Genomic DNA, 19,653 nt, shown 5'->3' with positions numbered 1-19,653 from the left:
AACAAATACAGTGCTTGCTTGTTAAAGGACAGTCCTTTACATCATGGAACAAGTATATGGCAATATGATAATGGCTTCCATTTGTTCCATTCATTCGCTCTCTGTCACATGTCTATGAATATGTGTGTATTGAAGGGTTATTAAAACCAAAGCAAATTTCCAAGAACAACAAAATCATTTTACATAATGAACGCTACAGGAGATAAACGGACTTTAGCAGTAGGCCTCTGCATTGGAAAAGACGGACCTTTCATTCAGTGCAACATAATTATGTGAACAGATTATTTTCTTGCAGGGAATGATAACCCTAATCCCTGCTCATGATCTAACAAAGCATGTTCCAGTATCTGCATCAACTGAATGAAGATAATAATAATTACAATTCATAATTAACTGTAATGTGGGTTATGCTGATGAATCCCAGGAGGGACAGTTACTAATAAGAACTGGCATTTTTCTTGGTGCTTTGTGTCATTCGCTCAGTGCTGTTACATGCACACAGGAATTTCGTTTTGTTTTAGAGAGCTCTTTAGTTTTCCAGGAAGAAACAATTCCAATTTCAAAACTTTTTTTTTACACAATCAGGTCAAAGATTACTGTTTATTTTATTTTTTAAATCTGAAATATACAATGAAGATACCTGACTCCTGTACCTACTGTACATATCACTGGGCGTTGTCAGTTTTGTACTTTCTACAGGCAGCTCTTAGGAGTCTGTTCCTCCACAGTGTTCATTTGCTCAGTCTTGTACAGAAGAACCTGCCTATTAGCCCTTTATCGTTTTCAAATCTCATTCCTGGGGTCTAAAGCAGAAAGGCATTACAGCAAGTATGTCATTTATTTAAGCTGTGTGCTAAGCACAGTGTTTCTATCCAATGCCTCTGGTGTTTTCTTAAGCTCTGATAGGTCTGTCCGTTGATCTGATGACTCGTTTTAGTTCTCCTTTCCCACTCACCTTACTGAGTCATTCCCAGAGCTGAGAGCAAATCACTTAAAAGGTTTTCATTACACGGGTTCTGTGACTGGAAAGTGTGACCTAACACGTACAGTTCATTTTTCTTTTACTGCAGCATCAGGACACAATACTGGAAACCACATCTTAAAATAAAAGTGAAGAGTGGCTTGCCTCTACTTTACTAGCATTATCTTGGTGAATTCCTTATATACGCCTTATATTTATCAGTTCGGTACATTTTAATTTCTAATAAAAACTCTGACATAGTGGTCTGCAAGAGCACTCAACCATTCAACCAAAATGCTTGAAGCATTCTCACATGTAGTTAATAAAAACTCTCAGTGATTCTTTACACCACACGCACACACACACACAGAGCATATTGTTTCCTTCAACTTCTAGAAAAAAGGAACAGGCACAGCAAGACATCAAAGTGTTCCTTTTATTCCGCACTATACCCCAAGGAGGATTATCTGGTGAAAAGATAATGACAGACCTTTTTGGGATGTGTTCCAGCATCTTATCCCTTTATAAGAAACATATTATAATATAAAGTGAACTGTTATTTGGGGGGGGGAGAACTCTCTTCTTCAACAATGGTAGTTAATCTACCATACAATAATAATAATAATAATAATAATAATAATAATAATATAATAATAATAATAATAATAATAATAATAATAATAATAATTGCACCTGTACATTTCAAATTCTAAAATAAACAGGAAGACTTTCCCCAGACAATCACAACCTTTTTATGTTGTGAAACCATTAAAAGTGCCATTGTCCTCATTTGAGGACAAGTTACTTTATAATTGTTTGGAGCATTTTTAACTGGCATCTACCTGTTAGTTACAGTTTCTCAAACTATATTGTTATAACTTACTATAATTTTGTTGACTGCAAAAGTTAAGTCTAAATGTAATGTATTAAATTACACAAATTAATCTTGTTTTACGATTTTTCCCAAGAAAAATATATTTGGTACTGAATGGGTTATAACAAAAAGAAAATTGTTAAATTATGATTTATTTTTAAATCCCAATAAACGCTAAATCTGTAATTAGTGCTTGTTATGAAAGTGTGTATTAAATAGATTACATTCACTGAGAAAATTAGTGGCCTACTCGAATTACATCATGGTGGCTTTATTGTACGAGGCAAGCGATTAGTACTATAGAAGAATATATTTTTATTTAACAACTTATCTCTGTGAAAATGTGTCATTGTATGTCAAAATTAACTGTATCATATATGGCATGTAAACCTCAATACAATACAAATACAAAAAAAAAAAAAAAAAAGCTGTCTGATTTAGATAACACTGTGTAACAATTTTTTTTTTTTTTTTTTTGTTCCTGGGTAGTAAGTGTTATTTCCTAATTGCTTATGCCTCAAAAGTATAGAACATGGCTATTATTCCCCACAAGCTTTGCTTTTGTGACCAGGACAGTAAATACACTATAATTATAAATCTCGAAAAACTACTCACTTCTAAATCTTTTGTAGTCATCTTTGTATTACTTTAGTATAAATACATGTTAATTTGGATTCATATGTTGTTTTTTTTCTGACTTTATGTGAACGAAAAGACACACATTTGCCCATTTTCCCATTGGAAATAGTGATATTTTGAAATATCACTGTCCTGGTCACAAAAGCAAAGTTTGTGGGGAATAATAGCCATGTTCTATACTTTTGAGGCATAAGCAATTAGGAAATAACACTTACTACCCAGGAACAAAAATTGTGTTACATAGTGATCACACTGAACCCCAAAAGACTTGATCCGAATTATTAGTTTACTGGACGAGGGGAAGGGATTGTGAAGACGTTTAACACGTGTTCCAACTGTGCTGTCATGTGATAGGTCCGTCTCTCGACGTCATCAATGCGCGACGGCCCGTGTGTGTGTATGTTGTAGTCTTGTGCTGGTTGTATGTTTGTGTCTTCAGCATGCCGAAAGTTGTGTCTCGCAGTGTAGTATGTTCTGATACTCGAGATCGGGAGGAGTACGATGACGGAGAGAAGCCGCTACAGGTGTATTACTGCCTCTGCGGGCAAATGGTTCTGGTGCTCGGTAAGTTTATTACAATGGAAGGCCTACACAGCCTGTGCCTCGGTTAGATCGCTTCCCTGAATGCTAGGTGTATGCCACCTTTATATAACAGCGGTAACTTGCTTTGCAAGGGATGGTTATTTGCACACAGATGTAGATTCCACTTGTGTCAGAATGCACTACCCGTACTAGGAAAGCCTCATATGATGGCTTGTAGAATTATGTCAGTTACCTTTAACAGTATAATTTCAGAGTTCTTGATAAATTACACAACGTAGGAAGGTGAAAGTCAAATATAGAGCCGGCATTTTTACGTTAAAATGTACGCATGTTTGTACTTTTTTATTTTGTTTGTCCCTTCTCATCATTGGTTAAATTCTGATTATTATGGTTAGGAATAAGGCATCGGGGCTGAAGAAAGAGAAACCATATATCATTAGTATTTATAGAACAGAAAAGAGGAGGAGGGACAGGGGGCTGTGGACCGGTACTTCAGTATGGAAAAGGGATTTAAGGGGTCTGGGTTCCAGTAATAGATTCTTGGCTCAGTTACTATTGTATACCCTCCCAGTGTACGGTGGGTTAACAAACAGAGCACTGCCACGTTAGTTATTTACTTAGTTGGGAAAACTACTGGTACTAGTCACATGGTGTAGTTTTAGTTTTCATGTAACTGATGTTTCTAACGAAGCAAGTGTACACCTTGGTGCCCTATCCTCTTCCACTAGATTAAAGGCACAGGAATATAATTTAGCCGATACATTTTCCACAATCAGCAGAACTTTAATGCCTGCTTGTTGTAGAGGGTTATAAAATACAATGCAGTCTGCTAGTATATCTTCTGCTACTGTGTCTGCCAGCACTGGATTAAAATCTCCTGAAGTTCAGTCCTGCAAGATTCGTTTTATCTGCTTGAGCAGGTAAAGGTGCTTAATGGTGGTTTCACAGACCCTGATTAGCACTATTCTTATACTGCCTGTGCTGCTGTTGCATATACATGCAGACTTGATTCAGATCGCTTGTGATGTCATATCTCACAACAAGTAGGCATTGACATTTGTGCTGATTTCACCAACAGCTTCCCCAACTAATGTTTTTAATTGGTTTTCAGTGGAAAATGTCCTGTGCAGTATGTTTGTTTAGCCCTTTATATATGGGAGATGATAGGGAAACTGGGCCTAAGGAAAATGAAGAACTCTCCAAGGGCAAGACTACCCCCCCAGTCTTTACTTTTTAAATCTGCCAAGGATGCAGCTTGGCTGTCTGTTTCTTAAAATAAAGATGTCATTCCGAGTTGCTCTTGGCCAGGATAACTAATTACATGTTACTAATTTTAATGTTGCAAACAGCATCTTTGGCTTTATATCCAAGACAAAACATATGTAGTTAGACACCATTACAGCATTAGGTTTAAAAATAATTTTGAAAACTTATTTCTTGAAAATATAATGCCTTTCTGTTTAATCCCTGGCAAAACAAATCTATTTAAAAAGATCTATAATGTGTTTTTTTGTTTTACATTTTTTTTGTTTTTTGTTTTTTTGTTTTACATTTTCATTCCCTGATTTTAAGTTCATTAAACGTCTGTCTGCTGAATGGAGACGCTCAAGCATGATTATTTTGTTTGGCTCTAATGTGGGTGAAGGGTGACTAGAGTAGACAGAATGTATTAAACTGGTCATGGTGTTGGGCACTGCAGCTTTAACCAGTACAGTGTCTGGACAGTTCTGTGATCTTCCTGTTAACTGGATTTGTCAAAAAAACAAAACACAAGCATCAGACAATAGCCAATTCAACCTAATTGCAGATTTTCTATCCAAAAGTCAGTCAATGGCGAGTTGAGGTGTTTACTGTTCATCTAAATGTTCATAAATAACTTTAAACCACTGTCATGAGTAGGTGTACAGTAGTATTTAAAGTTGTACCAAGAAATAGTGCTGTGACAAATTTAAATATTTGAACAAGCAATGCTTGAAATGTATTCATGTTTGTGTTAGGTGTCTCACTTGAATCAAGTTGATTTATTTGTGGCGCACTCCTTGCAGTGTCGACCCGCAGGTGAAGTAAGTCCTTAACTTTGCCTGCATATTCATGACTTATTCTTCCTATGTAAATGTTTCTTGGATATAAAGACATGTTTTACACTAACAAGGTACCCAGTTAATATTAAAGCTGTCATGTTTTCATAGAGCCTGTTTAAGAAAATGGAATATGTGTTTCTTCAGTTTGCTATGAATTACTCATACAATCATTCTTTTGAAATGCAAATTGGTATTGAAACTGCTACTTTTTTTCCCCACTCCAAAGCATTATGAAGGTCTAATTAGATTTCGTTCTGTGGACGTCTCAGTGAGCCGGTAATTGTGTTGAAGGATGCTTGAAAGTGGTGAAGTTTGTTGAAAAATAAATGCATTTATTGTAAGTAAAAGAAAAAGCAGATTCATATTTAATTGGATTATGTGCTTTGAAAGAGCACATTTCCTTTTACATCTCGCAATTTGGTGTTATTTAGAATGAACACTTATTATCCTGACCCTTTCATACATTTTATTATATGAATTGTACCTTTAAACAACAGTGGATGTTTTTTTTTTTTGAATGAGCCAGTAGTGTTGCAGTTTAGTGTGACGTGGTTCTTCTCAAATAAGAATCTTCTGTGTGGCTGGTTGTTAAGAGAATAGCTCTTTGTTCTCAGTCGTCTGATATCATTGGAGATGGGTGACAGATTAAGGTTGTTCTTGTTTTGCACATTTTATTTTCTTTTATAGGTTACTTGGCAATTAAAAAATGAAAGATAAAGCCACCCCTAGTTTGTAGATTAGATCAGTTCAAAGAATATTCTAGCAGGCACACATGTTAAAGAAAAGAGAACGCCAGTTTTGATTTCATGGTTATTTGATCATCGGACCGAAAGAAATCATTTTGGTGTTAATGGTGAAAAATCTAATCTGTTTTCTGAGATTCTGCAAGCTTCAAATATTTTGGGGTTCTGTTGAACTAAGGAATCAGAAAAAAAAGTTGTTTATTTTTCTCTTCTTTTACAATTAAAATCAAAGTGGTCTTTACTTTAGATTTGTCTGTGGCTTCAGTTATCAGTCTGCTGGTGACGTGATAAATAAATAATTGATTTCAGCAACAGCTGCAATGGCTGCTCAGGAAAGCAGGAATATCTGCATTTAAACCAGCACAGCACTGAATTGTGAATTATTTCCCAATCTTCCACAGGAAATTTGATAATGCCCTAAAGGTTGTTTTCCCAATATAGTGTTCTATTCTGACCCTTCATGTATATAGTAATTGCTTATTTTCCTGTGCTTGGTGGCACAGTTTTGCACAATACTTTCATGTGGCTGGTCTCCATTAATAACTGAGGAACCTTCTTTTGCTGATGTAATGCATTTTTTTAAAGGTGTTTCTTATTATCAACATATCCACATGTTTTATTTCAGTAAAACCAGAAAGCAGGTTTTCCTCCATTTTTGGCAAACCCTGATTATACAACATTATACCCCTAAAAGATACAATAATTAATCTATTTACTGACTATTGAGATATACCTTCAAAATCTCAATTGGTATAAGTGTCTTTACACATGTTCTAATAAATAAACTGCAGCCCTGGGTTACCAAGAGTGCCCATTATTTTAGGAACTTCTGTGGTTGGAATAGTCTTTTTCTTACTTCAAACTGTAGTGAATCCATCAGGAGAGACCTGCAGAGAAAGACATGTGCTACTATATATGTTCTATCAATCAGTATCTGGCTTGGAGGATGACAGAAATCCCCATTAACCCAGGACCTAAAAGGACCATAATTTTCTCATCAAGTTCCCTGCATTTAGAATGACCTCATCGGTTATGGCTTATAGCTTGCCACCTGGCGATTCTGCCCTGAATACACAGTGATTGTGCTCTGCATCTCCTTAAACGATGTACCTTGCAGATTGTTTTATGTACCATTAAGAAGTCTTATAAGACTATTATATTTTATACAGTGTTTTCTTCTTTTTTTTAACAACACTCATACACGACGACATCAAAAGCTCAAAGTAAGAGAAGCGGCTGATATATAATATAAATTGCCAGTGCCTCGTATCTATAACTACTGTCTTTTTTTAAAAGTTATTTTAAAAGATTCAGACACTAACATCAGACTTACTTTTCTGCCTTCAGGCCATATAATACCAGATGTGTTGATACAAGTTTACATCAACAAGCTTGGCTTTCTTTAATCTCAGGTTAGTGTTTCATTACTGAACAGTAATCCTGATCTCCTTGATTCTACAGACTGTCTGGTGGAGAAGCTGCCCATGAGGCCACGGGACCGAGCGAGGGTGATAGATGCAGCCAAACATGCTCATAAATTCTGTAACATTGAAGAAGACGAGAGCGTTTACCTTCGAAGGTACGGCTCACATCTTGAAATGGGTTTCCTCTGCAATCGGTTCATAGCTGGGGGGGGGGGGGGGGGGGGGGCGGGGGGAGCAATCAAAAAGGTTGCTTCTCGGGGAAAATCAGGGAATATCATTTTCTGAAAAAAGAAAAGCAATAAATAAAACACAATTGTGAATCCAAAATTGTATCAAAATAGAGGAGCTAACAAAAATAGTTGAATTCTGCATACTGCTAGCCAAGCCTTACATTACTACCTGATCTTTATAAGGGACCATAACATGGAGCTGTAGAGATGATTTACAGTTGAGTAGTACCGTTGACATCTGCACAGTTAATGTTACATTTACATTCATCAGACAGTAACTTCACAAAAAAGACTACCCCAGTATTACTAATTCAAAATGTCCAGTGTTTTATTTACAGTTGCATTGTGTGTGTGTGTCTATAGATGGATGGATGGATGGATGTGTGTGTAATTTGTATGCCAAGATTTAATTTATAACCAAGCAATAGGCACGCGTGTGAAAATGTTTGCGGTTTGGTACGATTGGTTTGATGTTCAGTTGTATGAACTGCAATAAATACACCCGATATTTATTTTTTAAACTTATTATTGTGTTATTTTATATGCGGTTATTTTAACGGTTTCAGAGTTGCTACGGCATCAGTGAATATAAGAAAAAAAATAAACGCCCCAGTTTTTAACTCGGGTAATCCTAAACTACATGGACAGTGTGAGAAACTGATATATGAAAATATGGTCAAATCCAAGCTGAACTGGACGAAACTCACAATAGTAAAATATATTCGGTGTTTTCTTAAATGGCTTTGTTTAATGCCGACAGTAAGAGAACGATAAAAAAAAAAAAATCCCTTTGGCTTGCATCCAAACGAACTGAGTCCCTTTGCTCGCAGGTAACTGTGAACAGCAAGCACATTGATACATTGTTTCAAACTAAACAAACCAGACTGCGTCCGTTTGAAACTGACCCAGTGTGAATGCAGCCTTAAACAACCTCTAAAAAGTCTCATGCATTTTACCATTTGTGGCTGTGTTCCTTTTCATTTACTATTTAAATGGATTGCATGTGTGGCCTATTGTAGTAATCGATTACATTAGACAATCATTAATTTGCCTGTTTTGACAATTTTCCAAGATTCAGTTACAGTGGCTTGATTTCATATGCCCACCAAATCAAAACAGAAGCAGTGGGGTGTTAAGATACATTTGTACACTAATGTATATAGATTGATATTGATGTTCTGATTTGGGTAGCGATATGTGCTCACTCATTTCAATATTCTTGTTTGAAATACCAAGGTGGTGTGTACTCTTTCATAATATTCTCAAGGATGGTAATCATGGTGATTAATAATTTTATAAATAGTGTGTTTTTTCATTTTTAAATATCTCTTTTTCAGGCCTGAAGGTATAGAAAGACAGTTTCGAAAGAAGTGTGGGAAGTAAGTATTGCAGTTTAAATCCTGAAAGATTTCTAGATACAGTATGTTATTACAAAATACAAACCATTCCAATGTGGGTTTTTTTTCTACTGATAAGTCTAATCTAAAAAAGCAAATGTAAAGGATTTATTTCGTAACAGTTTTGTGTTTACTTGTATCTGATAAAAGTTGAAAACAACTTTGACAGTATGTATAATGCTGTGCCACGTGTTTTGGCTCCACCCTGCTTTCCTTGTCAATCTTCTCCTATTTAAGTCTGAATCTGGCACAGCTCTCTGTCTAGCATTTTCAGTTTTTCTCCCCCTCATCCCCTCCTCATTCCCATGTTGCCATTGCATCAAGGTAACCTCTGAGGGTTAAGTGAGGCTCGCTTCCCCGACCTCTATGGATGCTGCCATCTATGCCCCCGCCTAGGGGGGTTCTCCCCACGTGAGTCGGGGAACCCCCGGCCACACACTCTATTCTTTAGCAGCTCCTCCTCTTTATCTTCCTCAGAACTGAAACTGGGCTCTATTTCCAGTTCCCTATTCTATCATTCCTTTTCCAGGTTCTGCAGAATAGCCTGCCTTCGAGGCCTCTCTCTCTCCCTGGCCAAGAACGCTGCTGCCAGTCGGGAAACACTTTCTTTTTTTCTTTCTTTTCCTATCCTGTCCTGAGGCCACTCCTCAAACTACCTCTCCAATTAACGACCTTTCACTCTCACGCCGGTTCTCGCCCTGTGCAAATGGCTGAGGCTGTTTCTGGTGATGCTAGCTCTTTGTTAGTAATGGGAAATCTTCCATGTGTTTCAGATAAGACAGGCCTGTCAATCAACTGATAAGACCTTTTTTATTTTTGTGCCATTGGTAATATTTGAGAACTGTCATTCTGAATAACTGACAGCTGTGTTTCTTTGCACCTGGGAGGTAAAGCCACAAAGGCAGCTTAAGCCCAGTAATAATGAAATGACAGATCACATACTGCAGTGTGAGACTCTTGAATGTGTTTCCAATTTTAGTTTTTAATTAATGCAATAAAGGAAAGAGTTTGCCAAAAACTGTCAGTCTCTTATTTTTATTACACTTCCAAGTTAGATTATACCAGGGAATGTTTACTCTAATTTCCTTGCAGAATTGAATAGTGGCACTATTGACTAAACTAATAAATATCTGTTCTATTGTCTGCCACAAGTTAAGTCTTGGTATCCTGGGAGAGTGTTCATGAAAAAGGGGCTGCCTGTTAGTATTCTGTTGAAAGCATAACCACAGCTATTCATTTTGTGAAAAATAGGAACAATCCTGAGCTTTTTAAAATTGTTTTATTAAAACAACATTTTTGATGTCGTTATGCATTTAACAGAATGTCATGGTTGTCTAACTCTATTCTCTGTCTCTTTCTCTCTTTCCCCTTTATGAATTTTAAAATATGCATCTGTACAATGTGGTCTATATGGCATTTAAAGCTGGACAATGTACAGTAGACTTTTTGGAACAAAATGCTACTCTTCTTTTTGTCTTTTGTAAAAAGCTGCTGTTCAATTATATTCTTCTAAATTACTATTCATCAAGTACGCTCTATGCTTTTGACAGAGACCTTGACTGAATTTCACTTTGGCTGCTCTGTAAATATAGCAGATTTATAGCCCTGTAGTCAGTGATAGATTGCCCTTTACCAAATGTATCAATTATGTCTTTGTGAAAACCCTCTATCGATGGGAGGTTAAGCATGGTTTTGATGTTAACGTACTGGTACTGTTCATGTCAAAGTTGTATGCATACTGTAGAGCCAAAACAATACATAAAGACAACCTTGAGGTCTTTGATTGCATACTTGGATAATAAATATGTTCAGCCTGGTAGAGCTTTTGTATTTCCCCTTTTCCACTCTCTTGTGATGACTAATTTCTTACAACTTGTATTATTCAAGCATTACAAGTTATCTTTTTAAATTGATTTGCAAGATTACAACAAAGGGAAATAAAATGTGCTGCCCTGAGGTTCTCAGCAAAATTCAGTTGTAACCCACCCACCTAGTGCTTTGTGAGTATAAGAAATAGCTGTGAGGTGGCACAAAGGGCAAATCATTACTGACCTTAAGCATGCTTTAGTTTAATTGTTTTTTTCCATTATCAGTTTGAAAAACATCTCTTCAGACACAATGTATGTATGATTTATTTTTTTTATTTTGTTTTGCAGATGTGGACTGTTGCTGTTTTACCAACATCAAATGAAAAACACACCAGTAACATTCATTGTGGACGGAGCACTAGTTAAATTTGGCCAAGGAGTTGGGACTACAAGTGTATACAGTCAGAAACAGGAGGCTCCCAAGAAAGTCAGAGTATGTAAACCAGGTCTTTTCACTTGAGTGTTTCAGGCAGTAGCCATTGAAACCCAGACCATGGCAGTATTGCCCGGTGTTGGTTTTGCATGCTTGAAAATTCCAACTTCCAGTATGAAAAGTGTGATGTGTTTTATTCAGTATTGCCTTTGTTGGAAGTGCTTTACTGTCTGCCCAGCAGTGCTTTGCAGGGCATGTTCTTCCACTTATAAATAGTAACCTGCTAATAATCTATATTTGGGCTTTCGAATAAAGCGCCTGGATGGCTTCCTGGATTGGAGAGGGAGTACTTTTTTGTTAATTTATTTTTTATAAATAGTATGGCAGTACACTGTTGTGGTCCCCTGGCAGCCGAACACCATCCATTGAAAAGCATCCATCACAATAAATAAGAAACCTGTTATTAGCTGTTAAAAACCAAGTGAGCAAAATATCCAGTGTCAGTAGTTGTACACAGAAAAGCAGTTACATTTCGGTAGTGTATTTATTATTAATTAATTTATTTTTTTAAAATCAAAAGTAGGTCCATTAAACTGTCATTTTCAGAGGCACAGTCTCACCAGGTGTTATTTACTTAGTGTTTTGCCGTGGGCTGTCGTTGGGTAATTGAAGCAGCATAGTGTAATGTTCTGTAAATGTAAGATTGTATCTGATGGATCAGTAACACCACTAGACCTGGAATGAGTAGGTGGTCACCAGCTGTAATTCTTGGCACATTTTGAATCTGTCATACTGTATCTATTTGAATAGATTCTGTAACGGTCAGCAGCTCACTTCTAACCCTGCTCCCATTAATGGGAATTGTAGAGGGTTTAGAGGAGAACTTAACCCTGCTTTTAGGTTTGCTTATTTTTTGTATTTACTGTTTTGAATGCATGTTACAAAATGCCTTTGGTGGTTTTTAATCTTTCAATGCATGTACAAAGGGCCTCAGTGAAAATGCAGGGTATAATATATTTGCAAAGGACTGGGGTTAGCACATATCTTTATTCAATAGCGATGAACCAAATTTCAGTTTTAAAATCCTTTTTTTTAGAAAGGTGCATACAATATTTACTGGGTGTGTGCTTTTTTCCCTCACAGACTTTCAAACTAGCATTTCCTGTAAATGTGTTTTGAGACCTTTTTAGTTGTATCAATTTCATTTTTTTTTATTCTATTGTAATTGCACTTGTGCCCGAGGACACACATTATCCCCAGAGATGTTCTCTGCAATTCAATTTCCTTGGTCGCTTGTGTCTGTTAACTGATAGATTTTAATTGGCAAAAGTTGATACCATCATTATTTCGGTGGTTAACTAAACGCACCAGTGAAAAGAACAAATCTGTTGCCGATCACAGATAAATGCTAGCTCTGAAATTGAGGGCATTTTCTTTATCCCAGATACCTCCTTTCTCTTCGGAAGATGTGAAATGTATTGCATTGGGGGAAGTAGCATTAAGAAGCGATATAAAAACAAAGAGCAGAGCCGTGCTGTGAAGCACCTGTGGACTTGAGAAATAAAGTGTTGTACTTTGTAAGAGGTGTCAGTTTAATTATCATGCTACCTTACCTTTAGTAAGCAATGATGTTGGTTGTGTTCTGGGCTAGAAAAAAAAAGCTTGTTAAGTCTGCTTTTTCTTAAGCTTTCCCAAAGTAGTGAAACTTGCCAATTTCAGTCAATTTGTGAGGTGCAGTTTCAATTGATTTTGCCTTGTACCTTTTTAAGGGGCAGTTTCCCTGTGCAGACAGTATTCCACTCGAATGTTTAGCTAGTCGCATACAGTATGCAGTTGCTTGCATACCTCTTTTGGTTTTGGATTCCTGGAAGAATAGGCTTACAGGACTGCAAGGAGGTGAAAATATGTCCTGTGTGACACTATCGTGGAAGTCGTCTTCTTTTTTTTGTTTTCTTTTATATATACTGTCATTTTATACAAAGCAGTGGGAAGATATCCTAGCACTGTTGCTGCCTGGGCTACACATGACCTTTAAAATGCTCCATTCTCAGCTCTCTGGTGCATTATTCCTACACCTCTGGGGCAAGTAGACCCTGTTTCCTATTTTTTTTTTTGTTCTTGTCTTGCAAACCTGACATCCCAAACGGATTGGACAAAGATCCAAAGCAAACTAATGGCAGCCTAGCTTGATGCACAATAATATTAATAATAATTTCAAAGAAATCTTACATCACTCACAACCTTTTCTTTTCACTCCTGAAGGTAATGATGACAAAGCGGACAAAAGATATGGGGAAGTTCAGCTCTGTCACTGTGTCGACCATTGATGAAGAGGAGGAGGAGATCGAAGCGGTGAGTTCTCTGCAGATTAGCTTAAATTCCAACAGCTACATTAGATTATTGAAAGCCAGTGCTTTCACAGTTTAACGTTGTGTGCACTCATCACAAGAGTACATTTAAAATGGTCAACACATCTTTTACATTGTACAATACAAAGTGTGCTGTCATTTTACATTCTTTCATATTACTCTGGGTTCGTAGTATGCATTCCAACAATAAATCAATACACAACTCCAGTCCACACACCGCTCAGAAACAGTGTTGTATCTACACTGCAATTTATTTTGCTACAGATCTGGTTGGATTTTTCCCTTGTGCAACAATATCCTTATTTCTTTAATATTTAAGATTGCTGAATAATTCCCTAAGGTTCTGATTCAGTACCGCAGGTGCAATGACGTGTATTCTAAACACTAAAGAGTAAATAAGATATTAAAAGGCAGCGCTGTTACAATATAAAGCAAGTCCTTGCATCTTCAAACAGAACAGTACAGTACAGGGAACAAAATACACAATTTGTACTTGTATTTCTGTTATTAATTTCCTATTAACAGTGCCTTGTCTTGTGGGATCAGCTCATCTCTTTCTGCATTTATTTAAAATTGTATACAGCTTATCATGCTGTAGTACAAGATTTCAAAAAAATACAGGACTGACATTGGTTCAGGAAATATTTCTATTTTATTTGGCTATTCATTACTTGCATTAGATCAGCAATCTTAAGAGCTACAGTTGGACGATATGTTGAGTGTTAACCTTTGTTAGATTACAAGGATGGAGAGTGGGGGAGGTTGGGAAGTCTACATATTGTGGTACTTGTGCTTCTTTGAGCTTTTGTTGTTGTTGCACCCTTAATAAAATAAACCAGAATGCTTTAAGATGCAAAGAAAATAGCCTTTTCTCTTTTATATAAAAGAGAAGGCTCGGAATCAAAATAAAAAGGTATACCTCTTCCACAGAGCTTTGACGGATTCATTGATCTATAGTCATACATTATTCAGAAAAGTCCTTGAGATTTACATTTGTATTTTTTAAAGGCAAAGACTGCAGTTGCACATTAGTTGAAACACACCCAAAGTGATTGTTTAAATTAATGGAATATTCTTGCTGTTGCATATAATTATACACCTAACAAGCGGATTCAGAGGGACCCGTATGCAGTTACTATCCATATTAGCTCTGCGGAAGGTAAAAAGTTAAATTTAAAGGAGTTCTGAAGTTTGCAGGATTAAACGTTGTTTTCTTGTTCAAACAGAGGGAGGTCGCAGACTCATATGCACAGAATGCCAAAGTCATTGAGAAGCAGCTGGAACGGAAGGGCATGAGCAAGAGGAGACTGCAGGAGCTGGTAACTTCCCATGTCCATCTTCTGTACCTTCAGTGTGCATGTCTGCAAACCATGACGAGATTGATACTCTGAATGTGCAGAGTCCTGCAATCACTCTCCGCACATTCAGGAAGTATTCTATTTGCACAACGTGTGCTGTGTATTTAAGGAAAGTTTTCTTTCAATTTAAACGGGACTACTGCCTTCCTTATTTCAAGAGATTCATTCAGACATTTCACCAGATGGATTTCAAAATTAGATGCAAGCTGTAGTGTAATCAGTTCTGCGCCTTTTAACCCTTGTTGTTTATTCATGTATTTTAAGCATTATGAATCCCCATATAACCCCTACAGTCATTTTAACACAGATGTGTCAGATGACGTGCTGAGTAATGGTAATATGCAAATATCCAGCACATTGTATTCTTATTACAAAGGCACCCCAATTTCCCAACCTCTGTATGTCGATATCGTGTTAAGCCTCTAGGCTATGTTTGAACATCCGACAGTTTCCTTTTTAATGTGATTGTCCCGCCATCTACCCCCATCTCTACGCAGCATTTCTACATTTATTTATTAAAAAAATAATCGGCATCATACCCTTATTGAAGATGGTTAACACATGTGATATCCATAACAAGCTTGCAATCTGCCTTGGGAAGATTTGTTCTCTTTCATCTCATAATCCTATATTGGTTTTGTTTCTTAATCCCATTAACACACGCTGGCGTTCCGTTCAGTAACACTTTTACAAACACCTTTCCAGTTACGCTTTGCAAATTACTGCATTTAGCATTCGTTGTTTTGTTTTTTTGTCAGGAGGACAGCTACTTTATATTCTTGTGAAAGCTTTTCTGCCTTTCAGATCTACACTTTGATTTTATCTAAACTACACATAGTTTATGCAAACCCATCGTTCACCTCGAGACTGCAGTCATCTAGCAGAGCCTGTCTTAAAATGGTCTCTGAAACCTGTTTTGTCTTGTTTTTTTTTGTCTGTAACTGGTTCCAAGTAGCTAATGTTTTTCTTCCAGGGACAGTACTATTTGGTCATGCTCAATTTGTATCAAACCTGCGTATGTGGTTCCCAAGATAGTGTTAAATATGCCAGCCAGGTTTGTGGCAGTACCTTGAATTGGAGGACAGTGCAGTAGCAGTTTGCATGACTTTCTAATTTTGATTATACTCTTCTTTCTTCAAACAGCAACACAAAGCTTCAGTAGTGTTGTGTGCAATCATTTACAGACATTTTGAAAAGAAAACAAAGAAGTTCCTATAGCTGCCAGGCATTACGAATGTGTTACATTGTGGGGTTTTTTTTTGTTTGTTTTTTATTTTGTGTTTTTTTTTTTGTTTCGTAATGGTTAGTTGCTGTTTTATTAACTTACCATTATTTGTGACAGGGCAAGGTGATGTGTAATTATTAGGCTTTTTCACAATGTTGTCTTATCATTTCCTCCTCCATCAGGCTGAATTAGAAGCAAAGAAGGCGAAGATGAAGGGCACATTGATCGACAATCAGTTCAAATAAATCGATGCATTCATGATGACTGCAAAATTAAACCTCCTCTCTTGCTGTGTTTGTCTGACATTACGCAGCTGAGCAATGCATTCTGCTGTTAGACTTCCTCCAAATTCATTCATCTTCAGACCAAAACAACCTTTTATTGTTATGTTTGTACTGCATTGTTGCAGTGTGTTGAAGAGTTTCCTCAGTAGTCTCTAAAGCCTCAACTACCACATGTCAGAGGACTATCTGGGCACAGTTCTGTAGTACTGGACAGCAAATACAGGAATATAAACAGACACACTTTGGTATTAGAAATGATATTAATATGTAAGTGCAATGCTACTCCTGTAAACACAGTCCAGGCCTGTCAAAATAGATTAAAGAGTTTAACACTGGAAAAGTCACAAAGTGCAAGCTGTAGCTGTGATTGTTTGAACGAACAGAATGGGTCCAGTGGTAAGAACTGCATCAGTAATACCTTTTATTAGTAATACCTTTTTTTTTTGACAGTTTTGTATTTGTTAAATCTGTCTCTGATTTAATTTTTGTAAAAGTTGTAAATGTTTAAGAATACTTTCAAAATAAAATGTTACTAAATGGTTTTCTCAGGGCTGAGTGTAATGTGATCTTGGGAGTAATATTTGCATGAACTGTATTTTAGTATGATTGTTTACAAACATAGCAAAAATCCCCCTAAGCCGCCTTCTGTTATAACGCTGTGCTGTTTTTCGCTGTAATGGTATATACTAATGTACAGTATGCACAGTATTATTGTAATGGATAAGTGATATTTCCTTGGGAACTCATTACACTTGTGTTACTTCAAAAAGTACCAGTAACACTGTCTCTGTTCTTAATGGTGCATAACATGCTTCATTGCTTTCCTGGTCCTTTTTAAAGGTGTGCATATTCTCCCTTATCCATGGAGCTCTGCTTCCATTATACTCCCCCAGGCTTTCTTTGCTTTGCAGAGTCTTATTAGATTGAACTGTGTTTAACACATGCTGAGCCATCCTGCTTTGCTGAAGTTGAGGAAAGGGTGAATCTCAGTACTTCCTCAGTGAGGTTTTGAGGACCAATATCTTTGCATCATTAAGATGGAGAAGGCATCTACTGAAGAAAATCTCTGTATTCCCTCTCTCCTTTGTCTTCCCCAAGTTACACTAGTGCCATTGTCATACTTTGTTTAATTTTTATATTTGTTTGCCAAGCACATTACTGTGCGAAACTAGCACAAGTCCTCGAGGAATATGCAGGGAGAAATTCTGTGCTGTGCTACATGAGTTATACAAGAATATAAGCAAAGACAAACTAGAGTTCTTAAATATTAATAATAAATTGGGGATAATCGGGTATAGTTTCTGTTCTGTTAAACAAGACAATAGACTTTAATATTAGAACAATAACATGACTTTTTATTTTTACCTTATGTAACAACACTAAACAGTTTCTTGATTTTACAAATAAGCAATGGTATGTACTGCTATTTGAGGTGATTGGTGGGATATGAAAAAGTAGAATAAAAAGTAATTTAATTTAGTGTATTAGCAGACAGATGAACCAAACAAAACATACACGCTGCTTCCTACCAGCTTTCTTATGCTCAGTATTATTAGTAGTATTTTATAAAAGTATGGCATTAAAATAAGTAATCACACAGCGACGGCAAGGTAACTTTTTTTATAAAGCTAAATGAATGTTACTCCCATTTATACATGTATAAAATTGTTTTGGCAGCTGCCCTACCTCTAATATACTGTAGCAGAGATAACACACCAACTCCCAGCAAAATCACAAAAATGCATAAACTTGGTGCACTTGCAGTAATGAGGATTAAAATACATTTCCAATTGGAGTTTCTTGATTGCAATCAATATGGATATTGTCTCATATTTTACCTGCTGTTAAATACTTGATCCAATACTTGCACATATATAACAATTCCACCTCCCTTACATTACCAAACATTAGACAGCATTTGTTCAGTAATGAGCATTTGGACAAGAGCTTGTTTGCCAAAGCCTGCATTTCTAAATATGGATTGTATTTTTGCCATTCATGCCCATGATAAAAGTTTATTTTAGATGCTCGTGATACAATTAAAATACTGTCAATTTAAATGTAAATCGGAATTATATCAAGCACAGATATTTGAGTGCCTGTCTGCAGAGTTGCACTCTTTCCTCTTTAGGCATGCTGCAGCGGTAAATTGGATTGCTGTCTGTCTAGCAGGTCATACAAGTGTGTTCATGCATCTCTTAATGTATCCAGGCAGTGCTGAAGTCTAGTCTTTTTGCTGGCGTTGTATTTTAAAAGGCCACCTTCTCTTTTACATGCATCGATGGCTGAAAAAAAGAAAAGAAAGATGCTTCTGCCCCCATGTCTTTAGGTTTTAGTTGGAAGGCCAATGTTATTTTCTGATGTCTTCTGTTTTGCTTGCACAAGACAGGTAAACTTGGAGTTGTGGGGGGCGGGGTATAGCTGGATGGAACCAATTTCTCTGGTGTTCCATGCTTAGCATTTCACCAGATCATTGATCCTGAAGATGTTCGCTTCTGATGTGCTGTAGACCAAATAATGGAGTACAGATCCAATTTTATTCTCAAAAATGATTGTCAGCATATCACATCTTATATTACTGGTTTCCAAAACTGAAAACTCATTTTCCCATAAATATGGCTTTTAAAGCTACAGCCTGAAGTGAAAAGTGTTTTTTTTTTTTTTTCTGCTGTACATCTTTTCTAAGCATGTAATCATTTTTTGAGTGATTTATTTTCACTTTTCCCACCTAATAAACACTTTCCAATATTTGAGTTTTAATGCAAAATCTAGGTAAAGTATTTTATTTTGTATGAATCAGTTTTGTAATAGAAACATGATGTTATACTGTAAGTACTTGGGTTGACATGTTGAGATAGAAGGAGGTGTTATTGGATTGAGGCATACGATGGTAAAACATGTGAATTCTGTATTACTGCAATGTGTTTGAGCATCCATTTGCAATGCCCCCACCATTCTCACAGCAACACCACCATGCATCATCTGCATGACATGCCCCCCTGTACAGCATGATGATGGACACACTAATCCTTTAAAAGAACAAAATCATTCCTGCTGGTTTTCAAGACACCATCTATCAATAAATGTGTCCCTGTGAAAATGCATCAACTTTTTATATCACCACACTGTTTTAATGATTTTTTTTTTTTTTTTTTTTTAAACGCAAAAACACAAATACATTGGCCACAATACAGTGCAGTCGATGATTGCATTTGAAAAGGGCAACTTGGCTGAAAAGAATCTCTTCCGTCTGGATAGAGGGGGTTTTATTGACGCTGATCAAA

General features: G+C 36.6%; 1 protein-coding gene across 1 annotated transcript; it reads left to right on the top strand.

Annotated features, from left to right (window-relative positions):
- Nucleotides 1-2,850: 2,850 nt before the first annotated feature.
- steep1 (STING1 ER exit protein 1) lies at nucleotides 2,851-18,723 on the top strand. The gene is made up of 7 exons (XM_041220923.1): nucleotides 2,851-3,038; nucleotides 7,303-7,420; nucleotides 8,833-8,874; nucleotides 11,049-11,193; nucleotides 13,396-13,485; nucleotides 14,729-14,821; nucleotides 16,268-18,723. The coding sequence occupies exons 1-7, from the start codon at nucleotides 2,915-2,917 to the stop codon at nucleotides 16,328-16,330; spliced, it is 675 nt and encodes a 224-aa protein (XP_041076857.1). The 5' UTR covers nucleotides 2,851-2,914; the 3' UTR covers nucleotides 16,331-18,723.
- Nucleotides 18,724-19,653: the final 930 nt, after the last annotated feature.

This window comes from Polyodon spathula, chromosome 20 (genome assembly GCF_017654505.1).
Source record: "Polyodon spathula isolate WHYD16114869_AA chromosome 20, ASM1765450v1, whole genome shotgun sequence".
NCBI classification, from domain to species: Eukaryota; Metazoa; Chordata; class Actinopteri; order Acipenseriformes; family Polyodontidae; genus Polyodon; species Polyodon spathula.
The sequence above is the reverse complement of the archived record's forward strand: the minus strand, read 5'-3'. Positions and strand labels throughout refer to the sequence as shown.

What these genes read in the sequence shown, in the direction of transcription:
- steep1 (XM_041220923.1), top strand. Translation starts at nt 2,915, where the DNA reads ATGCCGAAAGTTGTGTCTCGCAGTGTAGTATGTTCTGATACTCGAGAT. An exon ending in GAGAGCGTTTACCTTCGAAG is followed by an intron (nt 7,421 to 8,832) that starts GTACGGCTCACA and finishes TCTCTTTTTCAG; the next exon opens with GCCTGAAGGTATAGAAAGAC. An exon ending in AGAGGAGACTGCAGGAGCTG is followed by an intron (nt 14,822 to 16,267) that starts GTAACTTCCCAT and finishes CTCCTCCATCAG; the next exon opens with GCTGAATTAGAAGCAAAGAA.